The following is a 26,432-nucleotide window of genomic DNA, read 5'->3' on the forward strand; positions in this document are numbered from 1 at the left end:
GTTCTGAATTAATTAATGTATAGTATAAAGAATAAAAAATTTTTAGTTGTTTCCTGCCATTCTCTCACTACAAATATATAAAGTCCCCAGAAGTCAAGGATTTAAACTGCTTTGCTTCCTAAATTTTATTCCCAATGCATATAACCATGGTAAATAAATAATAGGTTCTGAGTAAATACTTGTTGAATATATGTATGATTATAGCAGTATAAGTTTAGGCTCTGTCTTCTTTTTTGAAGTGTGTTCACATTTTGGTCCCAGTTTCCCAAAGTCTTTAGTGGAAATGAGGCTGGGAGAGATGGAAATAGGTTAGTAGCATGGGGTTGAAGGGGATGAGGTGACTAGAAAGGAAAAGAAGGTAAATGATTTGTTTCCTATGGATGCAAATGAAGTTCTTCCTTAGAAGTTGATAGATCTTCAGACTATTTACTAGGTACTAATTTAAGAAAAAATAAATAAATAAAAGCCTAGTTGGATTTGGAGTAAAATGAGCTGAAATTAAATCCAAGGCTAGATTTCTAAAATAGAACCTCAGTGTTCTACATTCAAATGAAAAATAAACCAGGCTCTGTGTTGTCATGAGTGGCACAACAGGTAGTATAAAGAGCTAATGTTTCATCCTTGACTTCCTCATCAGATAAGTGAGAATAATGTGCATTTTACAGACTCATCAGAACAAATAAGGTGATATAGTTAAAATACCTAGAAAAGTACCTGGTATATAATAGATCATTAAAATTTGTGCTATTATTTTTTTAAGTAGCCCTTCTCTTTAAAAATTATCTATTTCCTATTTTGAAATCCAGTCACATTCTGAAATATTAAAATGGAAGGACTGACTTAACTATGGGGAAAAATGGAAAAGAGTTTGTTTCCACAATCTAGAGAGACAAAGGACGAAAATATCTGTATAGTTGGAGTACATAAAGTCTTATTCAGCAAATTCTTGAATCAAAAAGCAGCCTTTAAAAGCTATACATAAGCATCTGACTGAACAGGGCTCCTAAGTAGCTGAGTAAATAACAAGGGTTTGTGTAATTTATAAATAACAGAGTTATAACAATTTAAAAGATAGGGAATAATCAGGAATGTGTTCCTTTTAAAATTGATGTTATACAGGATGACTACCATGGCTTTCTATAAAAATACCTCTTTAATTTAGGAGACTGAAACCTGAATAAGAAGGAATTTTAGTTTGGTGGATTATAGCATTTGCAATAACTTTGTATATATGAAATGGCTCATGCTAATTTTTATAAAAAAAATAACAATTTCCAAAATGTTTCTTCAGTTCATTCACGTTATATGAATTTAAAATTCCCATTAACTCTTTGAAAGTTGATTAGAATGGTTTTATAGAATATATGGTACATAATTTATAAAGCAATAAGTATAAGCCAACTGTTGAGTTCTAAGTAGTAGAAATATATTTCCAAAATAACAAGCCAGTAAAAAAAAAAAATTATATTCAAATTTTAGTTGAGTTTTTAACAATGCCTAGATCATCCAAACAAAATTCTAAGGAAACATTGGACTTAAACTGCAGATTATAACAGGTGGACTTAATAGACATTTACAGAACATTTCATCCAATCACAGAATTCACATTCTCCTCACATGCACATGGAGTATTCTCCAGGATAGATCATATGTTAGGTCACAAAACAAGTCTTCATAAATTTAAGATCAGAGTAGAAATAAATAAAATAAAAAGATCAATGAAACAAAGGCTTAATTTTTAAAAAATAAATAAATAAAATACACAGAGCTTTCGTAAACCTACTTTTGCCCCAACCTGTGTGTTTGACAGTGTCTTAAGTGAATAGATTAATGTTCACATCACCAGAAAAATAAATTTTTAACAATGTGAGATAATGGATATTAAATCATTTTGCAATATGTGTATGCCACATTGTATTGTACACCTAAAACAGAAACAAAGAGCTTTAGCTAGACTTACCAAGAAAAAGAGAACTCGAGTAAATAAAATAAATGAAAGAGGAGACATTTTACAGCTGATCCCACAGAAATACAAGGGATCATAAGCAAGAACTATGAACAGATTACATGTCAGCAAATTGGACAATCTAGATAAAGTGGATAAATTCCTAGAAAGATACAGTTGAATCATGTATAACGTACAACCAAGACTGAATAATGTAGAAATAGGAAATCTGAACAGACCGTTTACTAGTAAGGAGATTGAATCTGTACTACAAAAAAAATCTCCCAACAAAATAATGTAAGTCTAGGAGAGATGGATTCACTGGTGAATTTCACCAAGTTGTTAAAAAAAAAAAAATATTACTAATTGTTCTCAAACTCTCCCAAAAAGCAGAAAAGGCAGGAACTCTGCCACACTTTTTTTTACATTGTTCTGTTAACAAAGAAATTCAAGGACACTATAGAAAGAGAAAATTATAGACCACTATTCCTGATGGACATATTTACAAAGATCCTCAACAAAATATTAGCAAACTGATTTCAGCAGTACATTAAAAAGGTCATACAGCATTATCAAGTGAGATTTATTCCAGGGATGCAGGATACGTTCAACATCTACAGATCAGTCAGTGCAATACATCACATTAACAAAATGAAGAATAAAACTCATATGATCATCTCAATAGATGCAGAAAAAGCATTTGACAGAACTCAACATCCATTCACAATAAAAGAACTCAGCAAAGTGAAAATACAGAAAACATACATTAACATAATAAAGGCCATATATGAGAGACCCAGAGTTAACATCATGCTCAAAGGTGAAAAGCTGAAAGCTTTTCCTTTAAAAAATCAGTAACAAGATGAGAATGCCCACTCGATCACTTTTATTCAACATAGCTCTGGAACTCCTAGCCAGAACACTTAGTAAAAAAATAAAAATAAAAATAAATTAAAGCTGTTTAAATTAGAAAGTAAGAAGCAAAACTGCTTTTATTGGCACATTACATGATATTATGTACAGAAAACTGTCAAGACTCCACCAAAAACTGAACTAATGATTCTGTAAAGTTGCAGGATACAAAACAATAAAAAAAAATCTGTTGCATTTCTATGTACTATTAACAAACTATTGGAAAGATAAGAAAACAGTTCCACTTTCAATTGCATCAAAAAGAGTAAAATAGCTAGGAATAAATTTCACCAAGTGAAAGAACTATATGACATTGATGGAATAAAATGAAGAGGACACAAATAAATGGAAAGATATTTTGTGCTCATGAATTGAAAGAGTAAACATTGTTAGAGTCTGTACTACCCAGAATAATCCACAGATTCAATTTAATTCCTGTCTCTAACAGCATCTTTCATAGAAATAGAAAAAATAATTCTAAAACTTGTCTGGAACTGCAATAGCCAAAGCAGTCTTCAGAAAGAGCAACAAAGCTGGGGACATCATGCCTTCTAATTTTAAACCGTATTGCAAAGCTAGAGTAATCAAAACAGTATAATATTGGCATAAACACTGACACATAGGTCAGTGTAAAAAAAAAAAAAAGAGCCCTGAGATAAACTCACACATATATAGTCAATTAATTTATGATAAAAAGAATATACAATACAATGGGGGAGAGGACATTCTCTTCAATAAATGTCCAATTAGGAAAACTGGACTGTCACATGCTAAAGATGAAACTGGACTGCTATCTTACACCATATACAAAACATAGGGGTAAGCTCCTTAACATCAGTCTTGGCAATGATATTTTGTATTTGACACCAAAGGCCACAAAAGTAGAAATAACAAGCAAGTCTGTATCAAACTAAAAAGCTTCTTCACAGCAAAGGAAAGCAATAAGATGAAAAGACAACCAAAAGAATGGAAAAAAATACTTACAATCCATATATCTGGTGAGGGCTTGATATCCAAAATACATAAAGAACTTATACAACTCAATAGCAAATTTTTTTTTTTAAATCTGATTAAGAATTAGGCAGAGGAACTGAAGAGACATTTTCCCAAAAAGTCACATATATGGCCAACAGGTACATGAAAAGTTGTTCAACATCACTAATCATCAGGGTAATGCAAAGTAAAGCCACAATGAGATACCACCTCACACTTTTTAGAATAGCTGTCATCAAAATGGCAAGAGATAACAAGTATTGGCATGGATGTGAAGAAAAGGGAACCTAGGGACTGATGTGCACTGTTGGTGGAAACATAAATTGATACAACCATCATGGAAAACAATATGGAAATTCTTTAAAAAATTAAAAATGGAACTGCCTTATGATTCAGCAGTTTCACTTCTGGGTATATACCCAAAGGAATGAAATCACCATCTCAAAGAGGTGTCTCTACTCCCATGTTCATTGCAGTGTTATTCACAATAGTCAAGATATGGAAACAACCTAAGTGTTTGTCATCAGGTGGATAAAGAAGATGTACACACACACGCGCGTGCACACATAGTAGAATATTATTCAGCCATAAAAAGAAGGAAATTCTGCCATTTGCAACAACATGGATGAAACTTGAGGACATTGCACTAGGGAAATAAACCAGACAGAGAAAGAAACTGAACTCATAAAAACAGGATAGATTGGTGGTTACCAGAGGTGGGGAATATGGTATCGGGTAAATGGGTAAAGGTGGTCAAGAGGTACAGATTTCCAGTTATAAAATAAGTTATAAGGATATAATGTGCTGCATGGTGACTACAGTTAACAATACTGTATTGTATGGGGTGGAGCAAAAGTAGGTTTACAGTTGAGAGTATGTGAAACACAGTTTATTCTTGTATTATTATTTATTCATTATTTTATTATTTTCCATCCGAACAATCGTAAACCTACTTTTGCCCCAACCTGTGTGTTTGACAGTGTCTTAAGTGAATAGATTAATGTTCACATCACCAGAAAAATAAATGTTTAACAATGTGAGATAATGGATATTAAATCATTTTGCGATATGTGTATGCCACATTGTATTGTACACCTAAAACAGAACCAAAGTTATATGTCAGTCATGTCCCTAAAACTTGGGGGAGGATGAATACACTCAGGAGAGTAGTCTTCACACATATGTAGACTCTTAAGGTTCTGTATTGGTGCTTTGGGGGTTCTACCTAAATTTGGTTTGAATGCCATTGTTGTTGAAGCCCAAGTTAGACACGGATTTCAGAACTACCTTATAATTGTACTATAAGTTTAGTTATAAATTAGGTGTTCATCCTGATTGATTTCCTGAAGAAGATGATTACATACATGGAGATAAAAATAGGCAACAAATTAAGCTGATTTTTTCAGAGTTAGTGACAAAAAGAGTGTAGAAAAGTTTAGGGGAGATTGTTTTTGCCCTTAATTACCAATAACATGTTACATTAGGTTAACCTTAACTGGTGTAGACTTAAGGAAATTAAGCAATGTGAAACCATCCCCACATAGTTCTAGCATTATTGAAAAGTGATGCTGTGCTTCAATGAGAGCACACAATAAAGTAAATTACAATGATTTTCTATTATAAAAACTATTGTGGTATCCCTGGCAAGGTTATTTGTTCCTAAAATATTTCTTAAAAAGGAAAAATGAAGAATGTAAAAAGATTGAAATCATTCTATAAAACCCTATTCTCCCATGTTTATGTTTCTGGTTTTGATTATTTTCTGATTTTTTGTGTTGAAAAATTAGGAAATAACCTCCTTTAACTTGTTTAACTCTTGTATTTTCATTGTTGGGAATTTTGACTTTACATTGTCTTATAATCATAACTCCTACTGTTTATACACACATACCCCTCTGTCTTTATCCATAGTTTCTCTATTCCCAAGTTTTTTTATTTTGATATATCTCTTGGCTGAATAGACACTATCATCAAGTGATTTTTGTTTTCCTATTTTCAGTAAGAGCTCATGGATGTCATATTTCCTGGTATCTTATTTATTTGGGACTGTTGCCTTTTTTATTTAACTGAAGGGTAGATTGGCTAGTAATAAAATTCTCTATTCATGCTTTTTCCTCTAAACTTTGTAGATCTTACTCCAGTTTCTTCTAGATTTGATCGAAAGTCTTGGATCAAGCTCTTCTCATCTTATTTATATACCCTACACCATCTTCCACTACTGTTACCACTTCTCTTCTACCTGGATGCCTATACGATTCAATTCTTACTCCTAAAATTTAATACTAACTTTACTAAGGCTAAATCTATTGATTATTTTTCTTGGGACATAATATGATAGAGCACTTTTACTTCTGAAATTCAGATTTTTATTTCATTTATATCTTCCATTAAATCTTTGAATATTTTATTTCTGTGTGTTTATTATTAAATTCTTCTGGGTATATTTTTCTGCTAAGTTGGATCTCCATCTGTCTTTATCAGTCTTTCCGATTGTAATTTTGTCTTTTCCATTTAGTTTTAGGTTATTTCCTTATACCTGTCCTTCATTCATACAACAAATATCTAAGGAGTATGTCTGTGTATTAGGCACTATTCTAGGTACTCTGCGTAGAGCAGTGAATAGAATAGATAAAGTCCTAGCCTTCAATGTGTGTATCTTTTAATGGGGAAGACAGTAATGAGTTAATATATATAGTTTGTCTTATAGTGGTAATTGCTATGAAAAAATTAGAGTAATATGTTGGGTGGGGTCAGTTGCTGTTTTATATTGTGTTATCAGGAAAGGATTCATGATAATATGACATTTGATAAAATAACTGAAGAAAATAAGGAAGCAAGCCTTGGATATTTGGCGGAAATTGAGAGAACAGCAAGAACAAGTGTCGTGAAGTGGTAGTATGTGTGGAGGCAGGTGAAAGGAGCAGTAGGAGATGAAGCAGAGAGGTGGGAAGGTTCCAAATCGTATGTGACTTTGTAGACTGTGGTAAAGACTTGCTTTGGCCCTTAAAGTGTTATTAAAAAACAATGGAGAATGTTTATTGGAGTGACATGGTTTTTAAAGATTCACTCTGACCGTGGTTTCAGATTCTTGACTATGTTTTAAGTTGTGTTTGTTCTCTTTTTCTATTGTTTCTTGACTGTTATCTGTAATTTTTTGTTTTCCTTTTTCTTACCTGACCTCTACCAGTTCTCATCTCTTTACATTATCTTACCTCTTTCTTGGAACTCTTCTTTGAGGTTTCTCTTCAGAGCTTAATTTCTCTGAGGTTGTGTATAGAGAATAGTTTACAAGTTAATCCTCTCCTTTCCTGGGATAACTTCTTTTAAATATACCTATTAACTGTATTTTGTTCAGCTTACTCTGCTCCCTTATATTTTTGTTCTAGTCCTGTGATGTATACTTTCAGATTCTTAGATATCTTTGAGGAATATGCTTCTCTCCATAACAGCTCTTTACTAAAGAATGGAGTAAGAAGGGGCAAAAAGTGAGTATCAGTTAGGTTTGCTTTCTTCAAATAGCTTTCAAACCAGTGTGTTTTCTCTCAGTCCTTAACAGTGGATTCTCTTTCTTTAATTTTTGATATACTTAGGATAATATAGGTTATTGGCAGCTCCTTAGATCGTAGGTTCTCAGGTACTGATCCCCTGATGATTGGCTTTTACCCTCCATCTTCAGCTGAGTCGAAGATAATAAAGATGTCTGGTTGGCCCCTCCTCTGGCACTGCCCCACGTTGTTGTTCTGTGTGATAGAATTCTATAGGGAGCGTCCTCTGTGGATAACCCACACAACTCCTTTAAAAGATTGTTAGATAAGGATTCTAGAACATAGCAGAGAAGAAGGGACAGATGGACGGACATACACACAAACATGATCTTATAGAAGACTCAGTAGTCTTTCCAGGATCTGAAGAAGCTTCACTTTACTCGATATCCTTTCTTATTCTGGTATAGATGCCACTGTTTTTGATAGGAATTCTCCGTAGTTTGGTTTGTGGTTGTAACTGTTTTCTTGTATTGAAGATGGTATTTCTTCACATCCTCTTTTATATTTTGGTGTGTTTGGTTTTTTAAGATAAATACTCTCTTTAACCTAAAGTTTATAACTAAATACATTGGAAACCAAATGTTTATACATGATGCAACTCTGAGATTTGTGGATAAGGGTATCATTTTTGACATGTTACATGTAATCAAACCAGTGAATCCTTCCCTAGAAGTTATATTATCACTAGAATCTAGTAGAATTAATTTCACAATTATTGAATAGGGTGAAGTAAGAGGAAACAGTGATTGCTTACTATATCCCAAATACTGTGCTAAATTTAGCCTTTTCATTTCTCTCATTTTGTCCTCTCAACTGTAAGGAAACTAAAGCATTTTAAGATTTACGGCTGAAAGTTGTACTGCTGATAAAAGCTAGAACCATCATTCAGACCTAGGCCCTCTGACTACAGAGTCCATATTCTTAACTCTTTCATAATCTGAACGACTTTCCCTCCCCTCTGCACTTTGCACCCCACCCCTGACATACATGCTACCGCCCACCCCCAGCATTTAGTCAAATTCGTGTAGGCAGTGACTTTCATTGAAGAACTCTGTTTTAAGGACTTAATTTTTTGGCTGCCTAAGTATAGATACCTTTATGGGAGCTTTTTATTTATTGCTTGTACAAGCATACCTCAGAGGTAATGTGGGTTGGGTTCCAGACCACAATAAAGCAAGTAGCGTAGTAAATCAAGTTATAACCTTTTTGCTGATGGAAGATCTTTCCTCCCATTTGTAAAAAAGGAAAAAAAAAGGCAACACCTGTGAAGCACAATAAATCAAAGCTCAATAAAATGGGGTATGCTTATATTTAAAACCACAGATTTAACAGTACCTCAGACTGTTTCCATCACATTATTAGGTGTGTGTTTAGTAACTGTGTCCTATAAGGCATTCATCGCAAAGTCATTTGATTGGCCTTTTATGGAAAATGTAGTCCTTGATAAGGAAATAGAAGTATTATGTTTTTGGTATTAGGAATTAGACCTAAAGCATACAGGGCTGATGCATTATTTCACTAGGGCTGCCACAACAAAGTACCACAAGTTGAATACCTTAAACAATAGAAATTTATTTTCTCTCAGTTTTTGGAGCCTAGAAGTTCAAGATCAAGGTGTTGACAGGGTTTGTTTCTTCTCAGGGTTGTGAGGGAAGCATCTGTTCTGGGCTTTTTTCCTTGGCTTAGAGTTGACCACCTTCTCCTTGTGACTTCCATCTATACAAGTCTGTTCAAATATCTCCTGCTTATAAGGATACCAGTCATATTGCATTAGTACCCATCTAATGACCTCATTTTAACTAAATTACCTGTGTATAGACCCAATTTCCAAATGAAGTTACATTCTGAGGTGCTGGGGTTAGGACTTCAACATAGGAATTTGGACATGGTGGGTACAGTTCAACCAACAATATCTGGTGTCCATAACTCCCTCTTAAATGATACAGTGCAGCAGCTGTTGTTTTTTCCCCCAACATTACAGGTTGATGTTGGGGGAAAACAGAAATGTAACTGCCTTTTGTTCATTCTGCTTCCAGCCTGAAAACAGAATCTGAAGCTTTTGCCGCTGCTTTTGGGAGGCAGCCAAAGGAAAGCATTATTTCCAGTTTGGGAAGAGTAGTGAAAGTACCTGGCTCCTGGCCCCGTTTACTGGCTATGAACTGTCTCCTCTGCAGCTTAGGAGCAGAGAGAACTATTCTCTGCAAATAGAAGCTTTAGAAAATTATTACTTGGGACTATTTATAATTATTATAAACACATATGAAAAACAAATAGCTAATAGTATCATTCTGAAGTACATAGCCTACATCAGAGGATGACAGAGTTTTTATGTAAAGGACCTTACAGACACATTGGTAACTGCATTGGTAACTACTCAGCATTAATGTGAAAGCTATAAATTTAACTCTTAATGAATAGATGTGGCTCTTAGCAGTAAAACCTTATTTACACAGTAGGTAGCTAGCAGCTTATGGGCTGTAATTTGAGGACCCTTGGTATAGGTTATAAAGATACTACTACCTCATCTATTTAATGTTAAAGTAGGGCAGATATTTTTAGTAAGTATGAAATAATTTATTCTGAGTATATTTCAAAATACCATAAAATGTTATCACTAACAGTGGATCTTAGAGATCTGACAGGGATGTCCAACCTTTTGGCATCTCTGGACCACACTGGAAGAAGAAGAGTTGTGTTGGGCCACACATTAAATACACAAACACAAATGAAAACAAAAAAATCTATAAATGTTTTAAGTAAATTTACGATTTTGTGCTGGGCTGTGTTCATAGCCATCGTGGACTGCATGTGGCCTGCGGGCCACAGGTTGGACACCCCTGATTAGCAAAACCCTGCTTTTACTGATAACTGAGGTTCCCAAAATTAAAGTATTGCCAGTTGTTGGTGACTGATTAGATTGGGGGCGGGGGGAACAGGTACATCAGTTATCTTGCAGAATGAGACCTAGAGTCAAATGGGATACTCTGATTTGAGTAACTGACTCTTAGAACTCACTTTGCAGAAATAGGAGCTACCTGTGTTATTTCAGCCTGGGACCCATCCTTCCCCTCTCATCCCCCTCTCCCTGTCCTATACACCACCCCCCAGAGAGAGAGAGAGAGAGAGAGAGACGCACGCACACGCACACACACAGCTATGATTAACAAATGAAGCTTTAGGCTATGGGTATCAGCCCCAGGTCACACAGCCTATTGGTTACAGAGCCATTATTAGATCACAGGCCCCACTCCTGGGCTCTTTCCGCTTACCCCTGACTGTCTCCTCACATGTCCATACTTCTCTTCAACTGCATTGCTATCTAGAGCCCAGAATAGAGTAACGTAAGTAAATCTGATTTTTTATTTAAATTCCTTTCAGTTTATCTCCAGATGAGCTAGCTGTTTACCTTCTATTCTGGAAATCTTAACCTTAAAAAACATTTTTGTCTAAAACTCTGTCATTTCAGAGTATATTTTTACATGTATGAAATATTAAATGAGAAGATTGGGTAAGAGGAAGTTGTTTGTTTGGATTTTTCTTTTTTTTTTCCCCCTAAATTTCATCTTTTTTTAAATTTATTTATTTTTTAATTTATTTTTTCAAATACATTTGTCTCTGTCTACCCCCCACCACTTTCCCTTGCCCCCTGGATTTTTCTATATACTCTTACTCGGGGGGTCCCAAGCCCCAAGCCATGGACTGATGTTGGTCTATTGCCCTTTTTTTTTTTTTAAAGACATTTATTCAGCGTCATGATCAGACTATTACATTTAGCAGCCAACAGCCTGGGTGCCAAAACAAAAAACAGGCCACAGTATCGGTCCGTGGTCTGTTAGGCACTGGGCTGCACAGCAGGAGGTAAGTGGCGAGCAAGGAGCAAAGCTTCATCTGTATTTATAGCCACTCTGCATCACTGGCATGCTGCACATCACTGGCATTACCACCTGAGCTCTGCCTCCTGTCAGATCAGGGGCCACATTCGATCTCGTAGGAGCACGAATCCTACTGTGAACTGCGCATGCAAAGGATCTGGGTTGCGCACTCCTTATGAAAATCTAATGCCCGATGATCTGAGGTGGAGCTGAGGCTATGATGCTAGCACTGGGGAGTGGCTGCACATACAGACTATCATTAGCAGAGAGGTCTGACTGCACAGAGACCATAGTTAACCAATTACTTGCAGACTTATATCAAAACCCTATCAGTGGTTGGCACGTGACAGTTAAGCTGCATCTGATGCCAGGCTATAAAGCCGTCCCCTACCCATCCCCCCAGTCTCCCTGGTCCCTGGACAGATTGTCTTCCATAAAACCGACCCCAGGTGCCAAAAAAGTTGGATACCATTGCTCTTACTGGTATCATGAATACAGCTTTTTTGAGTGACCCTGCAGTAGATTTTTGCTTGTTTGTTTTCTTTTGCTTTTAACATATCAGAAATCTAATCATATCTACTCTGGAATAGTGAGTATAAATTCAGATATTTGAGGTGGCATAGATTCTGGCTGCAAATCTTAAGAGAATGGTCAGTTGATACACCTGGAATTTTGGGAGAAGGAGAGTAGTATAGAAATTATTTTATTTTATGTAATTGGGCATAACCATTTTGGATTAATGTGATGAACTTCTAGCACTTAAAGAGGTATTCTGTAAATGTTGGTTTGCAATAGTCATCAATGACATCATCTTTAAATTGCTGTCTTTATTGCCTTCAGTTTCTGAGCAGTGCATTCTCTTTTCACAGGGCCTCCCGCTAATGTCACTTCAGCAATTGTGATGGGGCTGCTATTTTATATTTTTTCTGTTTTAATAACTAGGAATAGTAAAGAAATTCATCACAATGACTTAAAGTTATCCTTATAAACCACAAATATTATACTCTGACATGTACAGATCATGTGATGATACCACCAGAGCTGTTAGTTTTGGTGTTATTTCTATGAAGACTGTTTTGTGTTTTAAGTAGATCAGCTTTTTTCCCCCGTCTCCATCTTTAGTGTTAGCCTTTGTGGCTAGTTTTCAGTTGGATTAATCTTACTCTAGAAATGTCTTTTCCATTCCTAGATAACTTGGCAGTTTATTTTTGTGCTGTAGTTTGTTTATTTGTATGTTGCTAACTTTGGAGCTCTTTTGTTACCTTGCTGAGAGTTCGCAAGTTGAGCTCTGAGAGCCTGGACAGCTGAAGTGTGCTGCTGTGTTTGTTGCTCCTTGTTATTTTCCATTTTCTGACTAGCTGCTGCTTTTGTAATATACATTGTTATGCTGCAGTGGTCAGTTAATATGTAAAGCATATACTAATGACCAGTGTGGGCAGGGGAGATAATTCGTTCTCTTGGTGCCCTTAGAGATAGCCCAGCCATTTCTCACATACCTGACCTTTAATGGCCAAGGAATTAAAACATTTGATTAGTGCTATTAGAAGAAACACACGATTTAAGAAAAGACGTGTTTCTTCTGAGAATGATGATAATTATAGGTCTAAAATCCCATTTTGCTTGTCTTCCTGCAGGTAAGTATCTTTAGAATCTAAAAAGAGCAAGCCAATTTTTTAAATTTAATTGTCTATCAGTAGCAAGTAGTGGTATCATTAGTGTATTTTTTGTTGTAGTCATTCATATTCTCTGATAAATTAAAAATTAAACGAAAGAAAAACTAATTATTATAACTTAAAATGGCAGAATGAAGTCAGCATGGATTTTTTTCTTTGAGCTGCCAAATGTGCCATGAAAATAAGATTTTCTTCCTTCAATTGTATGTCTGATAACTAACTCATAACCGAAAGAAAGACCACCTTACCTTTACTGTCTTCCTAGTAATTTTCTTTTTTTTTTCTTTGCACTTGAAGTCAAATTCTTGGAATTTTTTATGACCACTCCTCTTATTCCCTGTGAAATAAATTTCATTTTTTGAGTAGGTAGTATTTCAATTTTGTTTAAAAATTGCACGCACACACACTTTAATTACAAGGAATAAGGTGAAGTTGCCTTTTTACCCCAGTCCCCCATCACATCACCCAATTCTCATTGCTCCCCACCACCAACACAGTCACATAGGCAATCACTTTTATTAATGTCTTGGCGGTCCTACAGTGTTTCTTTATACATACAAAGCAAATATGAATATAGATATGATCTCTGTCTTTTTCTATGTAAAAGTAATGAACATCATTCATGCAGTTCTCACTGTGTCTTTTACTTTTTCCTTCACACAGCTTTATAAGCACACAGATCCTCCTCATTTTTTGTGACCACATTCTATTTTGTTGTTAATTAATACCTTGATTCAGACTTAATAACCATTCCCATTTGTTAAAGCTCCGCTATCAGGCCTCATTCTTCTCTACCTTTGTCTGTGGAGGGCACTTGTCTCTTCTCAGTCTCTGTCACTACCCTTGAGGCTTTAATGCCAAGACTTGCCCTTTTAGCACACACATAAATGCAAAATTATAGAAAGAGGTGGACCGATAGAGAACCATTGACTTTCCAAGCAGATAAATGGAGAATTAAGGAGCCTGCCTTCTATATCGCTTCTTCACTGTGTGTAGCTCTCCAACCTTCTAAACTATAAGCATTTCAAATATTATACTGTCTACATTCTACCTCTTAATATATACACTGGTTTCTCTTCAGATCATATAAATCTTTCACTTTTTACGTTCTACCTCTTACACAAACAAATGCTGACCTTATTGTGGTCAGGCTGTCTTATGTTTTAACCATCTTGTTCTCTATAGAGACTGGTAGATAGTTGTTTAAATATTTATTACATAAGTAAGTATACTACTCTCTCTGGCTTCTGCTTTATTTTGCTGACTCTCTTCCCAAAGCCTAACTGAGCAATTTTGAAAGCTCTCATATTGGTTTTTGATTCTTTCGGTGTTCCTGCTTTCACTGCCACAGAGGGTCAGCTACACAGAATTTCACCTGCTGTATTTGTGGATGATTTCCTAACCTGCATCATTTCATTTTCTCTTAACAGTCAAGACTTTTAAATCTGCCTCTAGTATGTCTGTGCTATGTGTACTAGGTACATGTATTAGATGTTAATGTTTGTAACAAGATATTAGGAGATCTGTATCATAGATTAAAAAACTTAGGTTCAAAGGATCAAGCACCTAATTAGAGGCACATAGCTAGTAATTACTAGATCTATAACTTGGAATCACTGTGCTTGATTATTCCCTGGAATGTCACACTGAAAACAGAATGTAAACATTAGGAGGCCTAAATTCTAATCTTAGTTCTGCTATGGTTGACTCTGACATTGAGGTGTTCGCTGTATCTGCAAATTCATCATCTAGAAAATAAGGAGGTTGGACTGGATATGGAAACCTAGTTATGATTTTGGGTATAAACCTAAGATTGCTCATAGTGCAGTGGATTTCCCCACCGCCTCAAATTATATAATGCGCTTTTTGTCTTACTAAAAGTATTTCCATTCTATTAAGGATAATTTTTTGTTTCTTGACTTAATTATTTTTAAACAACTATACATAATTGATTTTTTTTTAATTATTACTTTAAACTTTAGGTATAACCTGGAAAGACATGTGGGCTGGTTTGTTGCTTTCTCAATTTTTTCCTTTCTGTAGCCATTATATCCAATTTGTACAATAACTTTAGAGTACTAATGCATTTTTAATTGTCACTGGAAAACTATTTTGATATTATGTTGCTTTATAACATTATACATTCATTAGTAAAGAAATATAGTGAAAACTTCCATTTTACCTCTGAGTATTCTTACTTATTTAAGCATTTGAGTCTTTAACATACATTCTAAAGTGGAACCTGATTCTTTACTTTGGATATGCTCTGTATAAAGGTGGCTTTTCTAGCCTACATAATCTTTTTAATAAAAATGAGCTAGTACCTTATTGGATAATTATATCAATTTAAAAAGATAGTTTTGTTTTGTAATTTAAGGGTAATTTATTAACATAAAGTATAAAAATGAAGTACTAATTTTTCGATTGTTACTTATCCAATTTGGATTATATGTAACTATTTCAGGAGATATACTTAAAATATTTTATGCAGAAATATTTCAATTTATTTTTTTCTTCTTGTTGCAGGAGCTAGAGTTAATGCCAAAGACAGCAAATGGTTGACACCTTTACACAGAGCAGTTGCATCTTGTAGTGAGGTATGAAATTTCTCTTAGTACATATATTGTATATAAAAAACATTAAGTAGGCTTGCCTATGAGCCCATATTTAAATTTTGTATTTTCAAAAGAAGGAAAAGCAACTGAAAATAGAGAGTCTGAAATAGTGGAGAGTAGAAAAAGTACTTCCTATAAGAGAGGAATTATTTTTCGATCTTATAAAGTCCTTCTCAGAGCTTCATGGGTTCACAATAATGTAATAGACGTGTTGCAAAGGTTCTACTGACTGATCAAGTAGTCTCAGCAGTGTATAATGATGATTGAAATATTGCTTAGGTAAACACTGGAATTAGTTTCAAAACATTACTTGATCTCCCATTTTACGTATTTTGAAACATATAATATAAAAGTGTGGTGTCTTTTGAGGAAGAACAGTTCCTGCTTATTTACAACCCTACATATTGTTAGCTCTTCCAGGTAACTGATGTTTTTGGAGAACATTCTTTTTATATTTTTTATATCTTCTAGTCCTCAGACATCCATGTAGGATAAATATTTTTGAGGAAACTCTAAGAAATGATTTACCAGAAACCACTCATCTCTTGAGTAGCAGAAATGGGACAAAACTTGGGCCCTCCTTTTTCCTGTCATTTTTATTCCTTTCTAAAATGTATTGGGTGCTTTTAAAAATTTCATTGTGCCCAAAGTACCCCTTTTGCCTATCTTATGATGGTTGATGCTTATTGAAATATTTGAAAAATAATTTAAAATATGAAAATGTGTGGTTATGTAAATTAATGTTAACTCAGTGCTTCTTTAGTTATTAAAATTGTGAGATAAGGAAATGTTGCTAATGCTCCATTTCCCCCTCATGGGAGGAGGAAAGGGAAGCTCCAGTGCCTCAGGAGGATGTTTCTTCAAGAGAAACTGGGGAAACTCCTGCCTCTTCATCCTTCTTTGCTTTCCTCATTGTGAACTACATCATGAACCCAGAACAAGAGTGTTGGGCAAGTGAAAAGAAGTAGGAAGGGGGAAAGTGAGTGGGAATGATTATAAGCCCTGCAGTGTGACAGAGGCAGTGTGTTAGCTACGGCCTACTGGTTGGGAGAAGGAGGGAGGGAACAGTGTGTACACTTGAGAACGCACTGTAAGTCAGATCTGGGCCGTTGGTGTGCTGGAGCTGATGAACTATGGAACTGGGGTTGGAGAAACTGGTTTCAGCTATACCTTGTCACTTTCTAGCTGTGTGATCTTGGGAAAATCCGAGGACTATCATGGAAACTAAAATATATTAACTAAAATACTTTAAATTCTGAAATTTCCCGGTAATGTTAAGTTTGTAGTTAGCTCTCTTGTAAGGAAATTTCTTTAAATAAAAGCATTAAAGCCCTGGTCGGGAGGCTCAGTTGGTTGAACATTGTCCTGTACACCAAAAAGTTGCAGGTTCAGTTCCAATCAGGGCATATACCTAGGTTGTGGGTTTAATCCCAGTTTGGGGTATGTACGGGAGTCACCTGATCGATGTTTCTCCCTCCCTTCCCCCCATCTCTAAAATCAACAAACATATTCTCAGTGAGGATTTAAAAAAATTAAAGGCAGTTAAGGAAAAAATAAACTTTACCATCATTGCAATCTATTAATAAGATAGTCATACCTATCTACTTCTTGGTATTACTCTTGGGAATATGATGGTTAAAATTAGTGGTGTTTTGCCCTGGCCTGGTGACCTGGTTGGAGCATTGTCCTATGCACCAAAAGGTTGCAGATTTGATTCCCGATCAGGGCACATATCTAGGTTGTGAGTTCAGTCACCACTAAGGGTGCATATAGGAGGCAACTGGTCAATTTCTTTCTCTCTCTCAAATCAATTAAAAAAAATCCTCAGGTGAGGATAAAAAATAAGATTAATGTAGTGTTGCCAAACTAAATCATCAGAAAGAACACTTTGTTTCCAGAGATTGTAAAACAGATAAAAAATTCTTAAAGATTTTCTTTAATTATTTTAATTAATGTTAGAGGAAGATTGCAGTTTCCACCCAGAGACTTGGCTGACTACTGATGTTCAAAAAGTATATATTGCGTTGGCCAAAAAGTCCATTTCGTTTTTCTATAAAATAAAAGACACATTTTTCATTTTCATAAACAACTTTATTGATACAGATATTTTGAGTATGTCAGCTGTCTCCCGTGTGGTATAATGTCGATCGTTCTCATTTAATGGCTTGATTGCGGTCAACTTCAACTGGTCTACCCGACTGTGGAGCATCATCCAGCTTTTGGAAAATAGCTATAAAATGTGATCATTTCATAAAAAATAAAACTTCTGTAAACTCTGAGGGTCATTTTTCTTTTAAAAAGAAAATCTCAAAATTAGCAAAACTGTTGGCAAACCTAATCAAGGTTATCAATTTCACCAACATTTTTTTAATTATTCATATTTCATCCTGAGAGCAAAATAGAGCTTATACTGGTTTCATTTAATAGAAAACATCACACAGAGGGGTATGTAAAAGGAAAAAATTTAGGTAGCTTTTAATTTATAGTTTTGAGATACCCTGAGAAGTAAGCCCTGCAGAAGATGATTGGAGTGACTATTTCTTTCATTGTGCATTGTGGATGCAGAATAGAGGTTTATTTCATACAGTGAATGCCTAGGGCTGAATTCCCTCACTGAACCTGGATTGAGAAAGACTGCTTCAGGTTAAGTATCCCAAGCTCCTCAACTCTCCTTTAGTGACATAGTTTCCACACACCTGGTCTTACTGGCTGGTGGTCTCAGCTTGTCTGCACAACTGATTGTGACTATCATTCTTCAAGTATAGCATATAATTCATCTCCCTTTTAGTGTGGAATATTCTTTTCAATAAATTGATTTCTGGGTAGAAGGGCTTTTGTGTGTATGCTTGGTTTTTTTGTTTTTTTTAAAAGATTTTATTTATTTTTTTATAGAGGGGAAGGGAAGGAGGGAAACATCAATGTGTGGTTGCTAATCCACACATTGCATTCCCTACGGGAGGGACCTGGCCCACAACCCAGGCATGTGCCTTAGAGTGGGAATCAATCCTGCAACCCTCTGGTTCGCAGGTCAGTACTCAGTCCACTGAGCCACACCAGCTAGGGCGAGTTTTTTTGTTTGTTTTTTGTAAGAAGCCACATCACACTGCTGGTTCCTCTGGAGGATAGACATTTATTTTTTTTAACATAACTTCAGGAATTTCATATTAGTTCTATCAAGATAACTGAGTTTAAATGATATTGTCATGCAAGATATTAGCAGTCCATCCAAACATTTTTTATTTGTGAATCTGTTTGCCTTCTTTTTCCTATACCTGACTTCAAATCAATGGTAAAATTGCTTAAAAGGTAGAGCCAAAGACAGCTACTGGTGTACAGACTATTCTAGATTGACCCCAAGTCATGAATAAGTACTCTTTGTATATAATTATTTAACCTGTTGTCATCACTCCATATTCAATAACCTTATTTAAATCAATGTCATAGGACATTTACTTAGCTAGGTTTTTCTTTTTCTTTAAAGTCAGGGCACACTTTGACAACCATGTATATACCCTTGATTATCCCTACATTACTTTCTAAGTGCTTATAATGTAGTGATGATAGATCCAGGATTTTACTGAGATATGACATCAGGCTCATTGGTTTGTAATTGTCAGAAATTCACCTGTTTTGTTTTGTATCTCCCAGTCCTCAGAGATTTCTTTAGTTTTCTCTGAATTTTTGAAAATCACTGCTTTTGTGATCTGACACATATAATTCCAAGTAGTAAATGGTGGCTATATTAGTCAGCCTGGGCTGCCACAACAAAATACCATAGACTGAGTGGCTGAAACAACAGAAATGTATTTTCTCAGTCTGGAAACTAGAAGTCCCAGATCAAGGTCCATCAGGGTCAGTTTCTGGTGAGGGCTCTCTTCCTGGCTTGCAGACTGCGGCCTTTTCCCTGTGTCTTCACATTGTGGAGAAATATGGAGGCAGGGAAATCAGTCTCTCCCTCCCTACCTTCTATACTCACTCTCTCCCTCCCTCTCAGCCACCAGTTCTGTCAGATTAGGGTCCCTCCCTTATGATCTCACCAAGTACAGTCACATAGAAGTTTAGAGTTTCAATATATAAATTGTGAGGTGACACAATTCAGTCCTAAGTATTGGACCCAGGGCTCAAACTTTGGTCTTTCTTGATTCTAGAGTTTTAGTGACTGTGTTTACAGCTTTTCTTACCCTCACCTACCATAAACAGGATTGATTCTTACTTTTCAGTGGGGGGGGGGGGGGGGGGAATAGTTAATGACTTTTCTGTTCTTGCTAATGGAACATGAATATTCTCCAGACTTTTCAGAAGCTTTAATGCATGTATTATGAATTCCAGAGTGGGTATGAATAAGGAAAGCCTGGCATCTGCAAATGCTATATTTGCCCAATTTATCCAATTCCATATTCTTCATTTTGTTTTTTAAATTATTTTCTTAAACACTTTTTAACATACCTACTAATATTTCCCAGTATAGTGTTAGTTTTATCCACCAAGTTATTGTACAATATCCCCTTAAGGATGAAGATGGAGAATCCTGATACTGTTTCTACCAAGTTTTCCATAATTTTGTGACTACATAGGGAATATATCTTCTTCCTTATATCCTTTTCCCCATTTCTTTTAAAATTGAAGTATAATTTACAGTGAAATGCACAGATTTTAAGTGTGTTCTCTTGAATTTTGGCAAATGTATACACCCATGTGATCTTTTCCCCATTTAAGAAAAAGATTGCCACCCCCCTGTAAGTTTGCTCATGTCCTTCCCTGTTCAGTTAGTCCTCGTGCCCCCAGAGGCTATCCATATTCTGCTTTCTCTTACCATAGAATAGCTTTGCCTATTCTGGAACTTTATAGAAATGCAGTCACACAGTATGTGCTCTTGTGTCTTCACTTTTATTCAACATCACATTTTTGAGATTCATTAATATTATTGTGTATTTTAATGGTTCATTCCTTTTATTGCTGAGTAGTATTTCATTATATGAAAGTACAGCAGTTTGTTTATTCATTTTCTTGTTGGACATTTGCATTTCTGGTTTTTGGCTCTTAGGAATAAAGCTACTATAAACATTCTTAGATGGGTCTTTTGAAATTTCTTTTGGGTAAATATGTAACTGGAGCAGAATTGTGGGATCATAGAGTAGGTCTCTATATCTTTGATGAGCTGGCTGATTTCCTTACCATGTTGACTGACAGATTACTGGACATCTATCCAGTCTTTTGCCATCCCTGTTAAGTAATTGTGCTGTTTCTCATATTTGAAACAGTTTTGATCACTTTTGATTTCAACAACTTAAAAAGCTACATGTGAATCATAGATAATAGTATTTTGTGTAGCCTTCCTTGCTACTTTGCATGTTTATACACTTTTGAACACTTAATGTACTTTTTTTTTTGGTTTTGTTTTTTGGTTTTTTGTGGGGTTTTTTTTTTTTTTTTTGTATAGCAGACTTAAGTGATGGGCAGGTGGTATATCCCTACTTTACAGCTAAGAAAATTGAGTATTAGTTTTACAAGTCTTGAAATGATTCTATTCTGATACTGGCCCATTTCATTTGTAGTTTGTCATTCATCTTCCAAAGATAGGGTTATCACTGTAAGGAGAAAATTATTTTTCAGTTCTGATTATATTGTTTAATGTTGGCAGCATACTGGATTTCTTACGATCTTGCCATGAGGTGTGTTGTGAAGTTTTCCTTGTGCTTCTAGGAGGCAAATACCTTTGAACAGTAAATTCTTAAATTGCTTTGTCAACACCAACTTTCCTGCCAAGTAGCATCACAGCAAAGACTTTGTGTCTCTCTCTCCCCTACCACCTCCCTTTCTCTCTAAGAAACTAGATCCTGAGGATCTTTTATTTTGTAAAATAAAGCATATATAGTACTTTGGAACATAATTATATTTTAAAGTTTTAAATATTTAATGGCAAAGCAATAGATCTCCTTAAGACTGTTGAAAGTACAAATTAATTTTATCTCACCATCTCAAAAAACAAGAGTTAATGATTGTTTTTAAAGAATATTTGTTAGTATGTCTTCTTGCACATTTTGATATAGATTGTTTTGCCTTTAACTGGAGGATAGAAAAGGGAAATTTTTTATCTTAATGCACCTTGTATGGCTCTGAGTGCTGCCTTTAAAAATATTTTGGGGTTTTTTTAGTAAGTTTCTAATTATTTATAGCAGATTCTGCCAGGACTGTTTTTATTTACTCAGGAAATTTTATTCCCTTGATATATATAAAACTTCTAAAACTGTAACTCATTTGTCTTTTATAACTCTTTATGTGTTTTAGGAAGCAGTTCAGGTACTTTTGAAGCATTCTGCAGATGTTAATGCTCGAGACAAAAATTGGCAAACCCCTTTACACGTAGCTGCTGCTAATAAAGCCGTAAAGTGTGCTGAAGCTTTGGTACCTCTTCTGAGTAATGTAAACGTGTCTGATCGAGCAGGGAGAACTGCATTACATCATGCAGCTTTCAGCGGACATGGGGAGGTAGGTGATTGGTATTCAGTTAGACCAGTGATTTTCAACCTTTTTTCATCTCATGACGCAAATTAATTATATACTAAAATTCTGCAGCACTCCAAAAAAATATATATTTTGCCAATCTGACCAAAATAATAATAATAATAGGTATAATTTTGACTGATTGACACCAGACAGCTGTCGTTGTGTTGGCAGTTGTCATTTTTTTATTTGACAGTCTAAGGGAGAAGTGATCAGTGCCTCTGACTAAATGGTCAAGTACTGCATGATTTAAAAATTGTTGTCACACACCCATTGAAAATCGCTGAGTTAGACAGTGATTCTTTCTCCCTATGTCCTCCCATTCCCCCAATTATTAATTAACTTTCCTTTTTTAGCCATTCATTAGTTCATGATAAAAGCAGGCAAAAATACATATCTTGCAAATTTAGTCTAAATTTACTATGCAAAGCCTTAAACTTCTTTCATAATTTATGATATAACTTTCTCAAATTTAGAAATTAATTTATTAGATAAACCCACATACTACTTGATTTTCTTAATCAATCTAGGAAGACAAAGAAGAACACTGCCAACTATAACAGTGTGAAGACTGTGTTCTGTCATTGTAAAAATAATCTAGAAAGACAGAGCAGTTTATTGTCCTCCCAGAAACATAGTAGCAAAGGGAGGTGGAGTTTAGAAGACAGTTTCTTACAGTTTATTCCTTGGCGATAGATCCTTAGAAGAACACAATTTAAGAAAATAAGTATTTAATTATCTTATACAACAAGCATTATCTAATGTTAGGTGTCACCATAGCAAAGAAGAGAGTTTATGTGTACACAGAAGACTTAGGAAAGAACGAAACCCAGAATTAGAAGGACCTATGAAGCCATGTTGTCCAATCCTTCATTTTTATTATAGATACAGTAACTAAAAGAGGTAAAGTGACATTCCCAAGATTCTCTGGCTGAGAGCTAATGCCTGCAGTGTTATTTTCACTAATCTTCTCTGCCTTTGCAACATAGAATTCTTACCTCCACTGTGGTTAAGATCAGAAGATGTATCCCTTTTAGAAATCTGGAATGCCCTTTTCATTGGGGAAACTCTTAAAAATAAGGTTAGGCATTATAGAAATACTATTTTTGGTATATTATGAGGTAAGTAGATTGTGTGATGATGTCCAGGACTAATCATGCTGTGGACACCACACTTGTGTTTGAATTAAATTTAAGACATTTCTGGAATGAGAGTGTGCTTTGCATTTTAATAACACTTCAGTCTATAAAAAAGGAATAAAACCTGTTTTTAAATATTTCATCTTAGGCTTTCCAGATTTGTACTTAGTTGTTCATAGAATACCAGGACACAAAGTGGCATCTTTAAAAGACACTGATGTCTAACTTCAGTAACACCCACAGTGAGCCCTTTTTCATATTTTACCCTGTTATTTATTGAATTAAGTAAAAATGCTCCTTTAAGTAAATGCTGAAATTCAGAACGAGAGATTGAGAAGCGTATTCATCAGAAGTGATATTCACCAAGAGTTGTACTTCTGAATTTTTCTAATTGTTTATTGTAATTCCAGATGGTCAAACTACTCCTGTCTAGAGGTGCCAATATTAATGCTTTTGACAAGAAAGATAGACGTGCAATCCATTGGGCAGCTTATATGGGTATGTACTTTTTAAATGTATTTTTTGTTTTTTAAATTATGTATTCAGAAAAAGTTGTGCATTTTAGTTCTTCCACTTGGTGTCATATCTGCCTTTTAGGTCAGTGAGAAGTTATACCATATCTGAGTTTGCTACCCAAGTGAAACCAGCCTGGTAGTGGGGAGGTTTGTCAGAACAAGAGGGCATGAGTTCAATTCTTCTAAGAGCTGTTTGAAATTAATTCTGTTTACCTTTAATGGGAGAAAGATCCTAGACGCAAGCCTGGAATATGTAATACAGATTAGTGTTTCCTAAAAGACTATTCTCCTACCCATCCTTGCTTTTAGGGGAATATTAAGGTAGCGGTTATGAAAATGAATTAGGAAGCCTGTTATTTTGGGCCAAACAGTGGGTTAAATGGGCACCAACAATAATTTCACTGAAAGAGACTGAGGCTTACAATATAGGCTTTTCTGCTGGAACATCATGTATGTGTTTTGGGGAAAATCTCAGGATCTGCAAAACTGTACTCTAAAACTAACCGAGCTCATGGGAAAATAGTCCTGGGGAAGACCACCCAAAACCTATGTAACTTTGTGACCAAAATATTCACAAAAACATTAATTAGTTCTTGAGGTAACTTGGACAGCAGGAAGCACATCGCCTTACCTCAGGGTATTTTAAAATGCACAAAAAGAATAGAATAGAAATACTGTCTTACAGATGAAAGAAGATCTCTAAGCATAGAAGAAGTACAGTCTGCCACGAAACTGTGCAAAGTCCTGCAAGACTAGGGTTGTACCTCTGGGAGGAAGCCATAGATACAGGCTTTCATTTTCTAATTTCTTAAAAAAGAACTGAGAACACTCCTCTGTTGGCAGCCATGGAGTTCAGGGCTTTTTCTCTCCCCCTCAAAGGGTGTCTCTCATTCTTTCTTCTGCTATTCCTCTAGCTTCAGAAAATTGGTATGGACTGACATGCCTTCTGTGTAACACTGGTATTCCCTGATGTACCACTCAGAGATACCTGATTACAAAGACAGCAAGTTGGCCACGTTTCTTATATTCGTAGCTTTTCCTCATTACTCCCTGCTCTAGGTTTTGTTTCTTTTTTCCAATATCTCACTTAAAAGTAAAAGATTAAAGGAAGAATCCATGGAAAATTACTAATTTTAAAAATTATAAAATTTTAAAATAGGATAATATAAGAAAATAAATTAAACCAATTATCAGTAACCTTAAGGTCTAGAAAAATCCTCAGCCTGTATTAGAAAAAACTAAAAAGTTATAGTGCCATCTTAAATTGCAAATCTGACCAATAGTGTGGGTGTAAAGGAAGATAAAAAATGAAGGCTAATATCATTGTCAGCTGGACCCTGTTTTGAAAACCAAAAGCTGAAAATCATGATCTCTTGGTATTTTTCTCATACCAAAGATTTATGCCTCTAGTTATGTAATGAGCAATTTTGTTCTGTTAACTGAAGGTGTACATCCAGGAGCAGGTCTCCTATGGCATCCTAACGTCCCCTCCTCATAGCCTGTAGATTTACCTCTGAAATGGAGCTCCCGAAATAGCTGAGTGTATGTATCTCATGGGCCTTCAGAAAAAGTTTTGTTTTCCTTGATCCACTAAGTGTCACTTTTCAGCCCACTTGTGGATTGAAAATAAAATTCTGTTTCTTGGACCTCACTGTCCACTTAATTTTTGAGCATAAACATTAAGAAATTCACAATTCCCCTTTCCCTGTCTCTTCCTTCCTTTAATGTGGAAAGAGAGTAGTGCTGACTCCTGGCTTCTAAAACTATTCAGCTGTTCTAGGCATTCAGTATTAAAGAGAGCTAGACATATGAAAGTAGGAAGCTCTCAACTGGCCTAATAGACAAGCCTTAAGTCCAGGTCATTGTCACATCTAACTTATATTCAGAGAATCTGTCAATATCAGTAAAAGAGACATTAGGATTACATGTAGTAATCTTATAATTTATTTCTCACACGCTTCTTTATTTGCCCTGGCCTTCTTACCCCCTGGTCAGCACTCCCCTTACTTTTCTGTTAGGCTCTACTCTTATCTATGCTGTAACTGAATTCTCTGTCAGTGTTCCCCAGTCCCACCTCCATCCCCAAAATGAATCGATCATTTCTCACTCCATACTCCATTTTTGCTCCTACCGTGAATCTCCCTTTAAAATCCCTTATACACATTCATCTTTTCTGTTGCTTTCATTACTTTTAGCAATATCCAAGTTCTACCTCAGGTCACCTTACCATGATGACTTTGACATAGAAGGTACTGAATAACTATTAGTTACCTTGATTAGCAGCCATTACATTATTTCTTCTTGAAGCAATGCATAATGTGAGTGGATTTGAAATGGCATTTTTCCCTCCCTCTTTTCTTTTCCATAAAAACTTATAAATTCTAAACATAGCTAATTTTACTTTCCTTGTGCATTCATGAACAAAAGAAAAACGTAGGAAATTTTCAAAATTCCTGAAGTATAGTGATTACATTTATCAAATTCACATTACAGAGATATAATTTTTTAAGCTTATTGTTTATTTATTTATTTATTTATTTATTTATTTTTAGAAAGGGGAAGGGACAAAAAGGGAGGGAAACATTGATGTGTGAGAGAAACATCAATTGGTTGCCTCTCACTCACCCCCAAATGGGGACCTGACCCACAACCCAGGCATGTGCCCTGACAGGGAATTGAACAGATGACCTTTCAGTTTACAGGCCAGCACTCAGTCCAC

The 26,432-nt window shown here is 35.3% G+C and overlaps 1 protein-coding gene across 6 annotated transcripts in view; it reads left to right on the plus strand.

Moving 5' to 3' along the window:
• The window catches only part of ANKRD28 (ankyrin repeat domain 28), a 183,179-nt gene that overhangs the window by 100,250 nt on the left and 56,497 nt on the right, over positions 1-26,432 (plus strand). For 4 of the 6 annotated variants that reach the window (XM_054595438.1, XM_054595440.1, XM_054595439.1 and 1 more), the window contains 3 exons: positions 15,467-15,537; positions 21,844-22,044; positions 23,609-23,696. In XM_054595438.1, the coding sequence (XP_054451413.1) occupies positions 15,467-15,537; positions 21,844-22,044; positions 23,609-23,696 (360 nt within the window). The remainder of the gene's footprint in view (positions 1-15,466; positions 15,538-21,843; positions 22,045-23,608; positions 23,697-26,432) is intronic. The other 2 variants (XM_054595441.1, XM_054595443.1) reach the window with 1 other exon arrangement.

Source organism: Pteronotus mesoamericanus, unplaced genomic scaffold, assembly GCF_021234165.1.
Source record: "Pteronotus mesoamericanus isolate MK-2021 breed Mesoamerican mustached bat unplaced genomic scaffold, CSHL_Meso_final scaffold_54, whole genome shotgun sequence".
In the NCBI taxonomy this organism is placed as follows: domain Eukaryota; kingdom Metazoa; phylum Chordata; class Mammalia; order Chiroptera; family Mormoopidae; genus Pteronotus; species Pteronotus mesoamericanus.